Source organism: Poromitra crassiceps (genome assembly GCF_964638095.1).
Source record: "Poromitra crassiceps genome assembly, chromosome: 21".
Taxonomy (NCBI): Eukaryota; Metazoa; Chordata; class Actinopteri; order Beryciformes; family Melamphaidae; genus Poromitra; species Poromitra crassiceps.
Window position 1 is genome coordinate 8,725,903 of NC_139638.1, and position 16,977 is coordinate 8,742,879.

General features: G+C 51.1%; 1 protein-coding gene across 1 annotated transcript in view; it reads right to left on the reverse strand.

Annotated features, from left to right (window-relative positions):
• Positions 1-14,602, reverse strand: part of LOC310795759 (matrix metalloproteinase-17-like) — a gene marked incomplete at both ends in the record, with an annotated part of 206,176 nt that extends 191,574 nt beyond the window's left edge. The window contains one exon of the mRNA XM_083657836.1: positions 14,465-14,602. Within this exon, the coding sequence (XP_083513962.1) occupies positions 14,465-14,602 (138 nt within the window). The remainder of the gene's footprint in view (positions 1-14,464) is intronic.
• Between the last annotated feature and the right edge of the window lie 2,375 nt (positions 14,603-16,977).

Below are 16,977 nucleotides of genomic sequence, written 5' to 3' on the forward strand. Positions count from 1 at the left end.
TGCAGCTAGCAGCTAGCTTAGCACTCCAGCATCTTTACCGTTGCAAGCGACTGTAAACAGTCAGCTTACACGTTAAACTCCCGCTAATTCTTGTACAGTCGGCGGATCTTGTTGGCGGGTTAGCTCCGCTCTCTCGCACAATGAACCGGGCGGCTGACATGAGACAGAGGGAGACAGCCAAGAGCTGTGTTAGCTGTGAGGCTACTTTGGCGATCCAGGACCGCCACAGCCAGTGTGTGTTTTGCCTCGGGCACAACCATGCTAGCGACGCCCTGTTGAAGTCAGACTTCTGCCGGGCATGCGAGGGCTTTACCTTGGCCGTTTTACGGGAGAGAGCTATGCTCTTTGTCCAGGTGGGCCCGCGGCTTAGCCACGCACCTCCCGAGGGAGGCGCGTGCGGTGGGTCTGACCGCTCGGAGGAAGAGGAGTTACCTGAAGAGCAGGGCTCCCCGGTCCTACCCGAACGGCAGAGTTTGAACTGGGGGGACGAGCCCATCGACCCTGTGTTAGAACAGGGGGGGTTTTTCCCCTATGACCCCATCATTCCCCCCCAGAACGCCCCCCAAGAGGAGTTGTCTGGCGGGGAGGATTGGGACCGCGCGACCGCGACCACCTCTCTGTTAGGGACCCGTTCGGAGGCTAGCCTCAACGAACCCTATCAGAAGCAGTTTCTGGGGGCAATGTCCAGGGCTGCAGCTAAGCTTGGCATCGCTCGGGCCGAAACACCTCCGCCCCTCGAATCAGTGCTGCGGGGTTGCTACTACCAGCCGCTCCAGGCACCACAGGCACCTCGCCCGAAGCCCCGGCTGCCGGTCTGTATAGACGTGGTTCGCGCGGTGCAGTCAGGATGGGAAAGGCCTCAGGAGGCCAAGCCGCTCTGCGCAGGCATGGCTCCGTGGTCGGCCTTAGAGGGGGCGGATAAACTCGCGTTAACCGCGATGCCTCCTATCGAGGACATGGTGGCCAGACACCTGGCCCCTAACTCCGCGAGGCCTGCTTTGCCCTCTAAAGCGTGCCAACTTACAGCCAAGTTGGCCGAAAAGGCGTACTTGGCGGCGGGGCAGTCCGCCGCCATGACCAACAACCTGGCCATTCTGCAGGGCTACCAGGCGGTGCTCCTGCGGGACATGCAAGGTGACCCTGCCCCCGAGCTGTTTACAGAGCTCAGGATGGCCACGGACTACGCCATGCGTATGGTGGACTGCCTGGCGCAGAACAGTGGGAAGGTCATGGCCTTCTCTGTTCTCACCCACCGCCACCTGTGGCTGAATCTTACCCAGCTCCCTGAGCAGGATAAGAGGAGGCTGCTGGGGGCTCAGATCTCCCCGGGGGGCCTGTTCGGCTCCTCCGTGGAAGACTTGGCCCAGCGGTTGGAGACAACTAAGAGGGACTCGGCGGCGGTCCGCTCCTTCTTGCCCAAGCGGGCGAAGGGGGAGGACCGCCGGTTCCAGGTCCAAGCGCGCGCGCAGAGTCGTCCTCCGGGGCCTCCGCCGCCGCGGACCGCCCCGCGTCAGCGGGTACAAGTCTCACCGGCTAGGGCGCCCCCAGTGGATGCGCCCCACCCTGCCGCGGTGGGCCCATATTTCGTCCCACGGCAGGCCAGGGTACGCGGCCCCCGCCCCCCAAAACGAGGAGGTGCGCGGGGAGCGGGTAACCAGTCCCGTACTTAGTCACCTCCCTGGGGAAGGGGGGGGGCTATGAGCCCACCGTCGTTGGAGCTCAGCGCTCAACTTCGGTCTGGGACTCAGCAGGGGGAAACCCAACCCAGCTCGCCAGGGCTTGGCTTCAGGGCCAGCCTTCGGCTTGTAGCTTTAGGGACAAGCCCACCGTCCTCGGTGCCCAGCGCCCGAGCCCGGTCGGGAGCTCTCCTTGGATCGCTTATCCGCCGTCAGGAGGCCCCCGGGACAAGCCCACCATCGATGGTGCCATGGGCCCATCGTTGGTCGGGAGCTCTCCTGGGGACCGCGCGAGCGGACGAGCCCGCATCCCACGGTCAAAAGAGAGGCTTGCCTCCTTACGCCCCCCAGCCGGCGAAAGCCGCACGGCTGGGGGTTTCGCCGGTTCAACACGCTCACAGGGCACGTCAGTAGGCGGAGCCCGCGTAAGAAACCGGCAGGGGGGCTTAGCCTCGTTTGTCCCGCCCCCCCCTTTTTCTTCCCCAACTAAAGCACCGGGTCCCCCGGTGCCCAACAATATACTAAACAGACCATCGTTGCCCGACAGGCTCGAGGCCTGGGAGCGTCTGTGTTCCCCGTCCCCGTGGCTGCGGCGCACCCTTCGGAAGGGTTACGCCATGCAGTTTGCCAGGGCCCCACCCAGGTTCGACGGGACCCACGATACGGTCGTGGAGGGGGAGTTTATAAACATACTCCACAAGGAGGTCTTGTCGCTCCTCGCCAAGGGGGCGATCCGCTCGGTCCCCAAGGCAGAGGTACGCTCGGGGTTCTACCACAGGTACTTCGTCGTGCCCAAAAAGGACGGCTCCATGCGTCCAATTCTGGACCTCCGGCGCCTCAACAAGACGCTGAGGAAGCTCCCGTTCCGAATGCTCTCTTTTCCCCACCTCTTCAACGCGTTGAGACAGGGGGATTTCTTTACTTCCGTGGACCTGAAAGATGCGTTCTTCCATGTCCACGTGGTCAAGAGACACAGGAAATACCTGAGGTTCTCCTTCCTAGGGAAGGCTTACGAGTTCTGTGTCTTGCCTTTCGGCATGTCATTGAGCCCGCGAACCTTCACGGCTTTCGTGGAGACGGCCTTGGCTCCCCTCCGCGCGAGAGGGGTTCGCATCTTCCTTTACCTCGACGACGCTCTTATTGTGGCCGGCTCGAGGATCGAGGCCATGAAACATACCAAGGTGGTGACCGATCACCTGCAAACCTTAGGGTTTATGGTGAATTGGAAAAAGAGCTGCCTCGCCCCAGAACAGACGGCGATCTTCCTGGGGCTCGAGTTGAACTCCCGGGCTATGCGAGCCCGCCTTTCGCGGGAGCGACAGGCGTGCACGGTGCGGACAGCGAGGACATTAAGTCGATGCTCCTCGGTGTCAGTGCTTCAGTGCGCAGTTATGTTGGGCCTGATGGCCTCGGCGCTGCATGTGCTCCCCCTGGGGAGGCTACACATGCGTCCGTTCCAGATCTGGTTCCTTGCGTTGCGCTTGGATCCAGCCAGGGACCGTCATCGCAGGGTGCCTATGACAGGTCAGGCCCGCCTGGCTTTGGCCATGTGGGCAGACCCCCGTTACCTATCGAGGGGCACTCGATTGGGCCCGGTCCCGCTCAGGCTAGTGATTCGCACCGACGCCTCCCTCTGGGGTTGGGGTGCGGTGTGCGGGTTTCTGTCGGCGAACGGCCGGTGGGAAGCCCAGGGGCATCGCCACATAAACGTCTTGGAGCTGGAGGCGATCCGCCTCGCTCTGCTTCATTTCCAGCGAGTCATACATGGACGCCATGTGCTGATTCGCTCGGACAATATGGCGGCGATCGCCCACCTGAACAAACAGGGCGGTGTGCGGTCGAAGGCTTTGAACCGGTTAGCGGCGGAGATTCACCTGTGGGCGTATCCCCGTCTCCTGTCAGTGTCGGCGGTCTATCTGCCGGGACGGCTGAATTACGGCGCCGACCTGCTGTCTCGAGGCTACCCCCGTCACACGGAGTGGTGCCTCCACCCTCAGGTGGTGGAACAGATTTGGGCCAGGTTCGGTCGTGCCCGCGTCGATCTGTTCGCATCGCGGCGCGCGACGCACTGCCCATTGTGGTTCTCAATCCAGGAGGACAGCCCCCCGTTGGGACACGACGCGTTGGCAAACGCGTGGCCACGGGAGGGGCTCTATGCGTTTCCACCGATCCCCCTGATCCGTCAGGTGTTGGACAGGGTGAGGGAACAGCGTCTCCGGCTCGTTCTAGTGGCCCCGTTCTGGCCCAGGCAGACGTGGTTTGCGGACCTGGTCTCCCTGGCGCAGGGCCCGCCGTGGGCATTGCCGGTGCGGGCCGATCTCCTGTCCCAGGCGGAGGGGGAGGTGTTCCACCCCTCCCCAGGCAGGTGGAAGCTAGCAGTCTGGCTCCTGAACGGGACCAGTTGCTAGCACAGGGCTTGCCTGACAATGTGGTGCGCACTATTCAGAGTGCTAGGGCCGCTTCGACCCGCACCCAGTATGCGTACAAGTGGCGGGTTTTTTCGCGATGGTGCACAAGTAAGGGTGTGGATCCAGTGAACTGCAGCGTGCGTCCAGTTCTCTGTTTCCTTCAAAGCTTGCTTGACGCGGGGCAGTCCCCGCAGTCGCTTAAGGTGTACGTAGCCGCGATTTCGGCTTGCCACATGGGGATTGAAGGGACCCCCGTGGGGGTGTGCCCTTTGGTCTCGCGCTTCATGAAGGGGGCGCGTAAACTGCGCCCGCCGGTGCGGTGCGTTTTTCCCAAATGGGACCTGGTTACGGTGCTGGACGGGCTAACGGGTCATCCGTTTGAGCCCTTGGACTCCGCCGATTTAAAGGTTCTGTCCTTAAAGACTGCGCTGCTGCTGGCCTTATCGTCAGGGAAGAGAGTCAGTGACCTGATTGCCCTCTCGGTACAGCAGGCCTGTATGGTTTTTGGGGACGATGGGCGCAGGGTTACGTTGCGACCTAACCCGGCGTACCAGCCCAAGAATATTAATGCCAGCTATAGGTCTATGGTAATAGACTTATCGGCATTCTGTCCCCCGCCGTTCAGTTCGGGTGAGGAGAGACGTTTGCACATGCTGTGCCCCGTAAGGGCGCTCTCGGCCTATGTGGCTAGGATGCGCGCTTTACGCATTACAGATCAGCTGTTGGTTTGCTTTGGGCAAAGGGCCCAGGGCGGACCCCTTTCCAAGGATCGCTTATCACACTGGATAGTGGAGGCGATCGCGTTGGCATACTCTGCCGTGGGCAAGGTTCCCCCGGAGGGTATCAAGGCGCATTCTACGCGAGGTGTTGCGACATCCTCTGCGTTGTTGCGTGGTGTGTCGGTGAAGGACATGTGTGCCGCGGCCTCATGGTCCTCTCATCACACTTTCGTCAGGTACTACAGTCTCGACGTGTCCGGTTCGCAGTTTGCGCACGCGGTGCTGTCGGTGGCAAGAAAGTAGTATCGTTGCCACTCTAATATGTCAGACGGTTAGGCATAAACGTTGCCATATGGCCGTGGTTCACCGGTGCCTTTCGGGTCGCCCTGTGGGGTGCTCCCGGCAGCAAGGTCGGTTGAATGGAGGCACTAGTGAGAGCTTGAGTTCGAAACGAAGTAAAACGTTAGGGTTGTGCTACAACCCAGGTTTTACGAGTGAGAACGAGAGCTCTCACTACCCAGCCTTGCTGCGTCGATGCGTCTCTGGGTGCGTCGGATCTCAGCTGGCTGGAAGAAATGAGTGGCGGCCCCTGGGGTGACTGGCCGTGACGTAGTCACGGGGGCGAGGTGGGAGGCCCAGTCAGCCCAGGGGGGCACCACGTCACCTAAAGGGGCGTGGTCAGGTTTTAATGTAAAAGTAATTTTTGGAGCAAAAATGACAGTCTTCCATAATGCTGCGTACGCAGCGAAGTAGGCACTAGTGAGAGCTCTCGTTCTCACTCGTAAAACCTGGGTTGTAGCACAACCCTAACGTTTCACACCGTAGGGTAGGAAGTGGCATATCTATATATATCTATATATATATATATATTAGGGATGTCACAATATATCGTCCCACAATATATCGCGATACCAAAACGTGACAATATGTATCGTTGAGATGAAATCTCATATCGCGATTACAAATCGATCGCAAAAGAATATTGTTAAAATATCGTATCGTATCGTTATCGTGAACCCAATATCGTGTATGTGACACCCCTAATTTAAGAGGGTCAATGTGGGCAATGTTTGTTTGTTCTATGTTCTCTCTCCGTTTAAATTTTTGTCCCAGAGGCATTGTGACATCACTGATGATGTCATAAGTCACTGATGATGTCATAAGACACTGATGATGTCATCAATGATGTCTAAGGGCCTGTGTCCACCTAGCTTCTTTTTCCGACGTTAAAAGCTGGGAGTGCGCTGGGGAACGCTGATCCCAGCGCACAATATACAAGGAAGCAGTCTGCAAGTAACGTTAGTTCAGCTTGATAGCTGACAGCTAGCAAGCTAACAACACAGGTAGGCTACGCTATTAAAAGCAGTAAGCACAACACTCACCAGAAATATTAAGTGTCTAGCCGATCTGCTCCCACAATTGAGCCGTTCTGTCTCTGTTGCGATAGTTTTTCCATATGATTAGTTACCAGAAAAGGAGCAGCCGACACCAGCGTCTTTCTGAAAAGTTAAAATATTTTCAGCTGGAAGCGCTGGGAGTCGGCGCACAAAAACGCAGAAAAAAGACGCTGGGCGCTCTGCACTTTCTCTACACGTCCGTGTGCGCTCGCATACGCTCTCCTCCCATTGGAAACAATTGAAAATAGACGCTGGACCTGAGGAAAAGACGCCAGGTGGACACAGGCCCTAAGACTGATGGATGTAAACTTAAGGGGCACACACATGTGCGGATGTAAACTTAGGGGCAACATTTTGTGAGCAATATACACACGCCAATAGGGCAGGCGAGGCCACACAGCAGCTGAGCTGTGGACGAGGTCACACAGCGGCTGAGCTGCGTATGCGAGCTGTAGGGTGGGCGAGGTCACGCAGCGGCTGAGCTAGCGAGCCCGCGCAGTGGGCGAGCCTAAGGAATGGAGTGCGCGTAGCATTAAGGTTTCTGGCGGGGATGAAGGCCTCAAAGTCAACTGAGTTTGCTGGTCCATCTATTTCAGTAAAAGGCTGCTAGCAGTCTGTGTATAAGCTAGCTCCTGAAAAGTGCACAGCTGACCTCCAGTGGAAGATAGGTAACAAACAGACAGACAGCTGTCACATGATCTGGATATTAGTACTGGGGAGGTAACAAACAGACAGCTGTCACATGATCTGGATATTAGTACTGGGGAGGTAACAGACAGACAGCTGTCACATGATCTGGATATTAGTACTGGGGAGGTAACAGACAGACAGCTGTCACATGATCTGGATATTAGTACTGGGGAGGTAACAAACAGACAGCTGTCACATGATCTGGATATTAGTACTGGGGAGGTAACAGACAGCTGTCACATGATCTGGATATTAGTTCTGGGCAGGTAACAGACAGCTGTCACATGATCTGGATATTAGTACTGGGGAGGTAACAGACAGACAGCTGTCACATGATCTGGATATTAGTACTGGGGAGGTAACAGACAGACAGCTGTCACATGATCTGGATATTAGTACTGGGGAGGTAACAGACAGACAGCTGTCACATGATCTGGATATTAGTACTGGGGAGGGGTGTCGTCTCTGTTTAGAGACTGGATCCCTATCACATATTATCCAGAGTCCAAGGAAAGGAGGTAGGGCTAGGCGATATGGACCAAAAATAATATCTCTATTTTTAGGCTGAATGGCGACACACGATACAGATACAGATACTGTATATCTAGGTATTTTCTACAAAGTGGGCTAAGTGTTCAGTTGTAACTTGCTGTTTTCACAAAATCTTTACATGAGACTTTTGATAAATAATCATCAGGGGTCGGTTGCACCAACTGGTCTTAACTATGCCTGGTCGTAACTCCTACGTCGGTCTTAGTTAAGACCAGTCTTTAGAGTGGATTTACACCTGTTGCACCAACACGACTTACGTCTGGTCTTAACTACGCTGGTCGTAGCAATGCGCGTCCATGTGAATTGCCGGGGAATGCCCTCTGATTGGATGATGTGTGCCTCGCGACCTGCTTGGAGCGCACTGTGCCACTACGCTCTCTCAGCCACTACTGTAACACCCTCCCTCCTCCCACCCTCCCTCGCTCCGGGGGAAAAATGGCGGCGATTGAGCCAGACAGACAGTCTGAATGAAATTGAATGTAACGTTCCCAATTCTATGTATTAAATTCTAAAAAAATTAACGGCAACATTTGGGAAGGCTAAGCCACACAACTAGTTAGTTATAATCTTAACATTGTGCTTCAAAGACGGAGAACTGGCTGTGTTACGACGATGACGGTAAGGATTCAAAAAGGTCTCCGTGGAGACAGGCAGGCTCTACGCCTCCTCTTAACCAGGCGTAACTCTTACGCCTGGGCGTAGTGAAAAGAAGGCTTAAGCCGTCTGGTGCAACCGTGGTGCAACCGGCGTAGCTGTTAGGTCGTAAAGTTACGACCAACTTAGCTTAAGACCAGTGTACAGTAAGACCAGTTGGTGCAACCGGCCCCAGTAATGTGGATATGACTAAGTGGGTAAAGGCAAACACTAACACGAACACTAACAGCTAGAACACTAACAGCTAGAACGGTTATCTTTTGCACTGTCCCAAGCTTTCAAAAAGGCCAGTGGGGGCGCTCTTCAGCAGGTTTAGATGCAGCGGTGTCTCTTCAGATTACATGACTGAGCGAACAGTCTCCTACAGCGGAGACACACCTGTAGCCTGTTCCAGTGTGAATGTGTTGATGTGATGTTAGGGCATTTCTGCGCCAGAAGCTGCTCCCACATTGGTGACACCTGTAGGGTTTCTCTCCAGTGTGAATGCGTTTGTGTTTTGTTAGGTCACCTGAGTGACTGAAGCTTTTCCCACATTGGTCACACCTGTAGGGTTTCTCTCCGGTGTGAGTGCGTTGATGTGATGTTAGGTTATCTCTGCGACTGAAGGTGCTCCCACATTGGTCACAACTGTAGGGTTTCTCTCCAGTGTGAGTGCGTTTGTGTTTTGTTAGGACACCTGAGTGATTGAAGCTTTTCCCACATTGGTCACACCTGTAGGGTTTCTCTCCAGTGTGACTGTGTTGATGTGATGTCAGGGCATCTCTGCGACTGAAACTGCTCCCACATTGGTCACACCTGTAGGGTTTCTCTCCAGTGTGAATGCGTTTGTGTTTTGTTAGGACACCTGAGTGATTGAAGCTTTTCCCACATTGGTCACACCTGTAGGGTTTCTCTCCAGTGTGACTGTGTTGATGTGATGTCAGGGCATCTCTGCGACTGAAACTGCTCCCACATTGGTCACACCTGTAGGGTTTCTCTCCAGTGTGAATGCGTTTGTGTTTTGTTAGGTCACCTGAGTGACTGAAGCTTTTCCCACATTGGTCACACCTGTAGGGTTTCTCTCCAGTGTGACTGCGTTTGTGTTTTGTTAGGTCACCTGAGTGACTGAAGCTTTTCCCACACTGGTCACACCTGTAGGGTTTCTCTCCAGTGTGACTGCGTTGATGTGATGTTAGGCCATCTCTGCGACTGAAACTGCTCCCACATTGGTCACAGAGGAAGGGTTTCTCTCTAGTGTGAATGCTTTTCCCACGTTGGTCAGAGTAGTGTTGTGGAGATCTAGCAGGACCTGCTGCTTGTAAAGCAGAGATTTGGCTGGAGAGACGAGACCGTTCTAAAGGGACTACTCTAAAGGACCGGACGGGTTGATTGTCTGTAGTTAGCTGGCACCCGACCCGGGTGTCGGTCAGAACGCAAGCCGAGGAGGTCTCCAAGTTACTGTGGGCTGGTAGACTGGTACTCGCCATTGTCCACTCAGATGTTCGTACTCGAAATAATCCCTTCTTCTTCTTCTTCCTTAATGTTGCATTACCACCTTCTCCTGGATCCATCCATCCACTGTTTCCCTACCGAGAGCTTTCCGACATCTACTACCACCAGCAGGGTAGGATTTATGGCATCACCGATGATGTCACTAGGAGTTATGACATTACTGATGATGTCATCAGTTCTCTATGACATCACTGATGATGGCACTAGGAGTTATGACATCACTGTCCTCGGCAGCACCAAGGACCCTTACATTACGGTGCCCTTGGCTACTGCCCCGCATGAATAGGCACAACTACATCCTTTCTAAAAGGTAGTGGTTTCCCCCCTGAGTGAACTCTCTGATGACACACACTGGTGTCTCTGTTTCCATAGAGAAAGACAATAAAGAAAGAATCAGGACAGAGGGAGAGGGAGAGAGAGAAAAAGAGAGAGAGAGAGAGAGAGAGAGAGTGTGTATTGCAACATCAATGATTGATATCAATAATGATGTCATGTCACTCAAGCAATTGTGATGTCATCAGTGATGTCACTCGAGCAAGTGTGCCGTGGAGCAAAGTTCTAGGGTGAAGACTCTGGAGAGGTACCATGGGCACACCTTTTTTGGGTGTGATTACGAGATCTAAAATCTAAGACGATATCTAGTCTCATATCACAACAATGTCCATATAATATTGATATATTGCCCATCCATAATAGGAGGTTTGATGGGTGGTTTCAGGGTTTGGCTTGTTTTTGGTCCAGCGAGGAAGAAGTTCCTGATGAATGTCCTGTCAGGCATGGCACCAATGACCATTTGGTAGAGCAGGTTGAACTGAGTCCAGGGGCACATGCTCTTCAGATGACGGGGCCACTGGCACCACACATCTGAGTCTTTCACACTGATAGACAGACAACCTGGATGCTTTTAAACTTACTGAGGAGGAGGAGGAGGAGGAGGAGGAGGAGGAGGAGGAGGAGGAGGAGGAGGAGGAGGAGGAGGAGGAGGAGGAGGAGGGAGGGAGGGGTGCTGTGTTCGGTCCAGGATGATTTATTCCTTTTTTGAAGTAGGACATTTTTGTAATATAGGGGAGAGGCAGGTGATGTTCTTTGTTTTTAAATATTTCTGGACAGTTGTATGTAGCATACCATACATAGTAGGGATGCGCTGATCCGATACTGGGCCGATATTGGCCAAAATCACTGGATCGGTATCAGAGGGGAAGAAAAGTACAATCCGATCCGATCCGATCCATTGGCCTAAACTATCGCCTAAATGCTGAACTAAACTTTGAGCAGCGTGTCGTGAAGAGAGAGATGTGAACACTGATGAACAGCGCCAGCATGTGAACAGTATGTGAGTGAGAGCTGCACTGTGCCATCATCATGTCAGCTGTGTCATCATGTCAGCTGTGTCGTCATGTCATCATGTCACCATGTCATCATGTCAGCTGTGTCGTCATCATGTCATCATGTCAGCTGTGTCACCATGTCAGCTGTGTCGTCATGTCATCATGTCATCATGTCATCATGTCAGCTGTGTCACCATGTCAGCTGTGTCGTCATGTCATCATGTCATCATGTCAGCTGTGTCACCATGTCAGCTGTGTCGTCATGTCATCATGTCATCATGTCATCATGTCAGCTGTGTCGTCATCATGTCAGCTGTGTCACCATGTCATCATGTCAGCTGTGTCGTCATCATGTCAGCTGTGTCACCATGTCAGCTGTGTCACCATGTCGTCATGTCAGCTGTGTCGTCATCATGTCATCATGTCAGCTGTGTCACCATGTCAGCTGTGTCGTCATGTCATCATGTCATCATGTCATCATGTCATCATGTCAGCTGTGTCGTCATCATGTCAGCTGTGTCACCATGTCATCATGTCAGCTGTGTCGTCATCATGTCAGCTGTGTCACCATGTCAGCTGTGTCACCATGTCGTCATGTCAGCTGTGTCGTCATGTCATCATGTCGGCTGTGTCGTTATCATGTCAGCTGTGTCGTCAGCATGTCATCATGTCAGCTGTGTCATCATGTCATCATGTCATCATGTCATCATGTCAGCTGTGTCATCATGTCATCATGTCAGCTGTGTCGTCATGTCATCATGTCATCATGTCATCATGTCAGCTGTGTCATCATGTCAGCTGTGTCGTCATCATGTCATCATGTCATCATGTCACCATGTCATCATGTCAGCTGTGTCGTCATCATGTCAGCTGTGTGGACTTCTTTTAAGATCAAGGAAGAAAAAAGCCAAACAGCCGAGTGCAATTGAATACAATGTGAGTATTTTGAGCGTTGGAAACTTCAACAGCGCAGATTGCCTGATACAAGGTCGCTGTATCACACAAACAACCCGACCGCAACCTTACAGAGAGAGAGAGAGAGAGAGAGGGAGAGAGAGAGAGAGAGAGAGGGAGAGGGAGAGAGAGAGAGGGAGAGGGAGAGAGAGAGACAGATCCACTCCAACAAACAGCTGAGCCACAACAAAAAACACACAGAGCAGCGGTCAATCCAGCAGCACAACAACACACCACGACATCACGAGCAACACGTTAGCATTAGCATTAGCATTAGCATTAGCATTCCCATAGACGTGAAGTCAAATCTACACACTTCCTGCGTAACGAAGTGGCAGATTAACGCTATAGGCCAAACAAACCCTATGAATGAACAACACTCACCACACCAACTTGCCTCAGCAGTGATCAAGTTAGTTGTCCTCTGCTGCTCCTCTCATGTTTTAGTCCTTATAGTAAATCCAAAAAGTCCAAAGCTTGCTTGAAAATGCCAAATAAAACTAGATTAGCCCGTGTGTGCCTTGTTTACAAACACCATGATGCCTAAAGTAAGCTCCGCCCCTTGTTTCACACAACACAAAAGTAGGCGAGACCAGCGACAGTTGTAACAAGAGACGGTTTGCTATTTAACTTTAATTAGGAATGTTTGAATGGCACTGCTGACCAATCAAAAAATGATGAGGTTGTGGTATCGGTATCGGACATGAACAAGTGGTATCGAGCCATCCCTATAACATACTCTCTCTCTCTCTCTCTCTCTCTCTCTCTCTCTCTCTCTCTCTCTCTCTCTCTCTCTCTTTCTCTTTCTCTCTCTCTCTCTCTCTCTCTCTCTCTCTCTCTCTCTCTCTCTCTCTCTCTCTCTCTCTCTCTCTCTCTCTCTCTCTCTCTCTCTCTCTCTAGAAATATATTGCAGAATATAAAGCAATAAGACAAGGGGTGGAAATAGAAAGTGATCTATTTTTGTGTGCATGGTAACAAGAAATGTAAAGTTCATCTCAAGTTTCTGTATCGGAAACCAAGGAAAATTTGACAGGTGTGTGTGTGTGTGTGTGTGTGTGTGTGTGTGTGTGTGTGTGTGTGTGTGTGTGTGTGTGTGTGTGTGTGTGAGAGAGAGAGAGAGAGAGAGAGATAGAGAGGGCGGGGCAAAGACAGGACAGGAGTTGGGGTGAGCAGTCATTTTGTTTTCTGTCATACTCAAAACAATTACGACGTCTGTCTGAATGATTAGGTCATTGTTCTAAAATGATCACATTTGGTTCGGGTACTTCACTTCTCTCCCTCTTCATCTTCATCTTTGAATATGGATGGAGTATAGGCCTATATACTATGGGTGTGGGTCCAGGCAGCCTGATGTTGGTGTAGCCCAATTGACAATGTGTGGTATTTAAGAAGGCTCATAAGCTTTCCTCTTGGTCATACACAATGCTTATATTAAAATATCGGATACAAATTGACTTTGCTGTATATCCTATGTATTGTTATTTTAAAATGTGTCACATTTCTATAAGGGGTTATTTACATCTGATATTTGTAAAGCATCCTCCTAAAATTAATTGGAGGCTCGAAGGATTAAGCGCCGTTGACAGTTTACATTCATTCATTCCTTGCAGTCAAGCCCACTGTGTCTGTATGATCAGTTATTTTAAAAGAGCAATTGTTTCAACTTGGCATCGGGTGTCAAACCGAGCAGTCACGGTATATTCATGGAGCCATGACTCAAAGCGCTCCTCTCCTCTCTCCTCTCCTCTCCTCTCTCCTCTCCTCTCTCCTCTCCTCTCCTCTCCTCTCTCCTCTCCTCTCTCCTCTCCTCTCCTCTCTCCTCTCTCCTCTCCTCTCCTCTCCTCTCTCCTCTCTCCTCTCCTCTCCTCTCTTCTGTCTCCTCTCTGTTTCCTCTCCTCTCCCCTCCTCTCCTCTATTCTCTGTCTCCTCTCTGTCTCCTCTCCTCTCCTCTCCCCTCCTCTCTCCTCTTCTTCTCCCCTCCTCTCCTCTCCTCCCCTCTTCCTCTCCTCTCCTCCCCTCTCCTCTCCTCCCCTCCTCCTCTCCTCTCCTCTCCTCCTCTCTTCTCTGTCTCCTCTCTTCTCTGTCTCCTCTCCTCTCCTCTCCTCTCTGTCTCCTCTCCTCTCTTCTCTGTCTCCTCTCCTCTCCTCTCCTCCTCCTGCCTTGCAGCACTCCGCACTGGTCCTGCTGTGCCTGTGAGCTGACCGTGTAACAGTGCAGCTTGTCTACTGTATATTAGGCACCGAGACACACTCCCATGCATTTATTATATATTCATCGGTCAATAAAGTGATCTTGGTTTGTGTCGTGGAGAATAGAACAGCTCAGCTCCAATATTCCATCATCTATCTCTGTTTGGATGGGGCGAGTTGTTGTTAAAATTCAGAGCAAGTGTCGATAGAGAGCAACCTGAAGACCGCTCTGACGATGAGTTACGAGTAGCAGAACTCACCACCTCCAGGTCAAAGAGTGGGTAGAAGATCTAACACCACCCACGACCCACCTCACATCCAACCAGTGCAAGTAGGACAAACTTCGTGTCCAGAGAGAGTATAATGTTGTGGAGATGATGTGTAGAAAAGGTGTAGAGAAACTCACCACCCCCGTGTCCAGCTGCTCGGTGGTCAGAGAGGGAGCCGCTCCAGCCAGAGGTCCAAACCACAACATCAGCAGCAGCAGCAGCATCTCCGGAGAAATATTCCTCCTCCACTTGTGGAGAAGCAGACAGATCATCATGCCCTGCCTGTGTGACAGACAGACAGACTGTGTGACAGATCACACCGACCTCCTGGTCCTGATCACACCGACCTCCTGGTCCTGATCACGGGGGGGAAATCAGCGCTTTGTCCGCACTCTCTCTCTCTCTCTCTCGCATTTGCAGTAAAATAAAATAAAATATGATTCGGCATAAAGTCTACCTCACTGTTGAGCGCAAGCACATAAAACACATTACACGCGAAGTCGATGCAGGTGAAGAAGACATGTATAAGATTTTAGCCAACTAGTTTAGTTTCGCTGCGTGAAACAGCGCTGTAACTGTAATCGTATTTGAGTGCGGGGGGGAACGCGAGTGCTGCTCGTCCTGTGCCAATAAGTCCATGAAAGGTATCCTAAATCCCCGCAGCGAGGAGGGCGAGCTCTCCGCTTCTCCACCGTCTCTTCTCTTCTCTTCTCCACTACTGGGAAATGAATGCAGCTCCGTGAGGTTTTGTCCCGAGCAGCGAGCAGCATGCAGAGACCAGGGTCAAGCCAACCAGAATAAAACATGGGACTTCCGGTCGTTCCTTTCAAAATAAAGCCCTTAGGAAGTACTAAAGGTGAAAAATAAAACAAATTACAGGGGCGTCATTTCCCCCCCAAAAAGAAAAAAATCTCAAACGTCGAGCCAATCATCATCATCACAAATGCTATTTTATCCATTATCTCTGGACTTTTTTGTTTTCGTTTTTCTTCTTCTTTTTTAGACCTAGACCTAGCCTATTTAATAAGATTATGAAAAGAGCTAGGACTGCCATGAGTTATTATCATAGGTACTTTGGAAGAGGAAGCCCCAGAAGTGATACTGACAGCTGTAGTTCCTCGAATGGCCACTGAGGCTGGACCCAAAAGTGAGTCATTCCCGGTCACCATCGTGTTAAAATGCCCACTTTGTTTCAGGATTAAGCATGTGTGAGTTTCAGCACAGTGGTGGCCCTGGGCAATTAGTTATTGATTTAGTAACTGTAATGTGATTACCGAATTAGGATCCGTAACGCGCTACACTTTGTTACAGACAAATGTAATGTGATTACAGTAATGTGTTACTTTGTAACATGTTACCCCCAACACCGGTGGTCATTGGTGTGGTGCTTGACCTATGACCTACTGTCAAGATACATGTGTGCAGTGAGCACATCAGATGGCGTTAGAGCAAGCAATTCACATCAGGTTGGTGTGATGTTCAAATGTAGACTCAGTAAGGGTAAGGTCATGTCCAGCTGGCAACTACAATAATTTATATGCTGGGATGTTTATTATTATTATTATAATCTCAAAGATTTTCATGTAAAGAAATGGTGGAGTCACCCCAGAGAGGGTGGGCGGAGCTAACGCAAGAGACTCGCTCTTCACAGACAGTACTGTAGGTTCCTGACAACTAACTCTCGGATAATGCAACAGTTTGAATTTCACCTGCAATTACCGCTCATCGCCATAGGTGTCGGCAAAGAGAACGAAACGGAAATCTTTGATATTATCACTTCAACAATAATAATAGTAATGAGAATAATAATGGTGAAATATAATTGTAGCTGAGCGATGAGAGAATACTGCAGTTCATATTGTGTATCTTTATTGGAAAATTGAGTCATATAGCCTATAGCAGGGGTGCCCACACTTTTTCAGCTTGGGAGCTACTTTTAAAATGACCAAGTCAAAGTGATCTACCGAACATATTTATTTATATATATATACACTGAGTATACAGTGGAAAACAGTGGAACAGTGGAAAAACAGTGGAAACAGTGGAAAAACAGTGGAAAAACAGTGGAAACAGTGGAAAAACAGTGGAAACAGTGGAAAAACAGTAAAAAAAAAAAAAAAAAAAAAAAAAAAAAATCTCTTCCCCAATGCCACGCGATCGACCACACTACCTTCGCGATCGACCGGTCGCGATCGACGTATTGGGCACCCCTGGCCTATAGCCATGATGACAATATTTCTATTGAAATACAGCTTTTTGTCTTTTCCAGGGCCTCAGGGCCAAACAATTTGAAGCTTTATAGCTGTGGTTGCTTGCTGTCTCCTGGTTGGTCCCTGGATGATTTGCTGGCAAGCATGACTTTTCTTTCTATCTCTTGTCATGCCCAAGGTTAAATAAACATTGGAAAATGTGTTATTTAAAATAAATGAAGAGAAAGGCCGCCTGAAGCCAATTAAAGGATAAAATCTATGGTAGGCCTAATTGACCTTAACAACAAACAAATGCATTTTATTTGATTAATTTGAATGTTAGGCAGACTCTGAGGAACCCAGGCTCGAGCAGCTGTGCTGTGCTCAAATATCCTTGGGCATGAAACCTCTCAGCCATTCTAGTGGGGCTAATCTGTAGGGATGACCACGCTGTGGGCGGG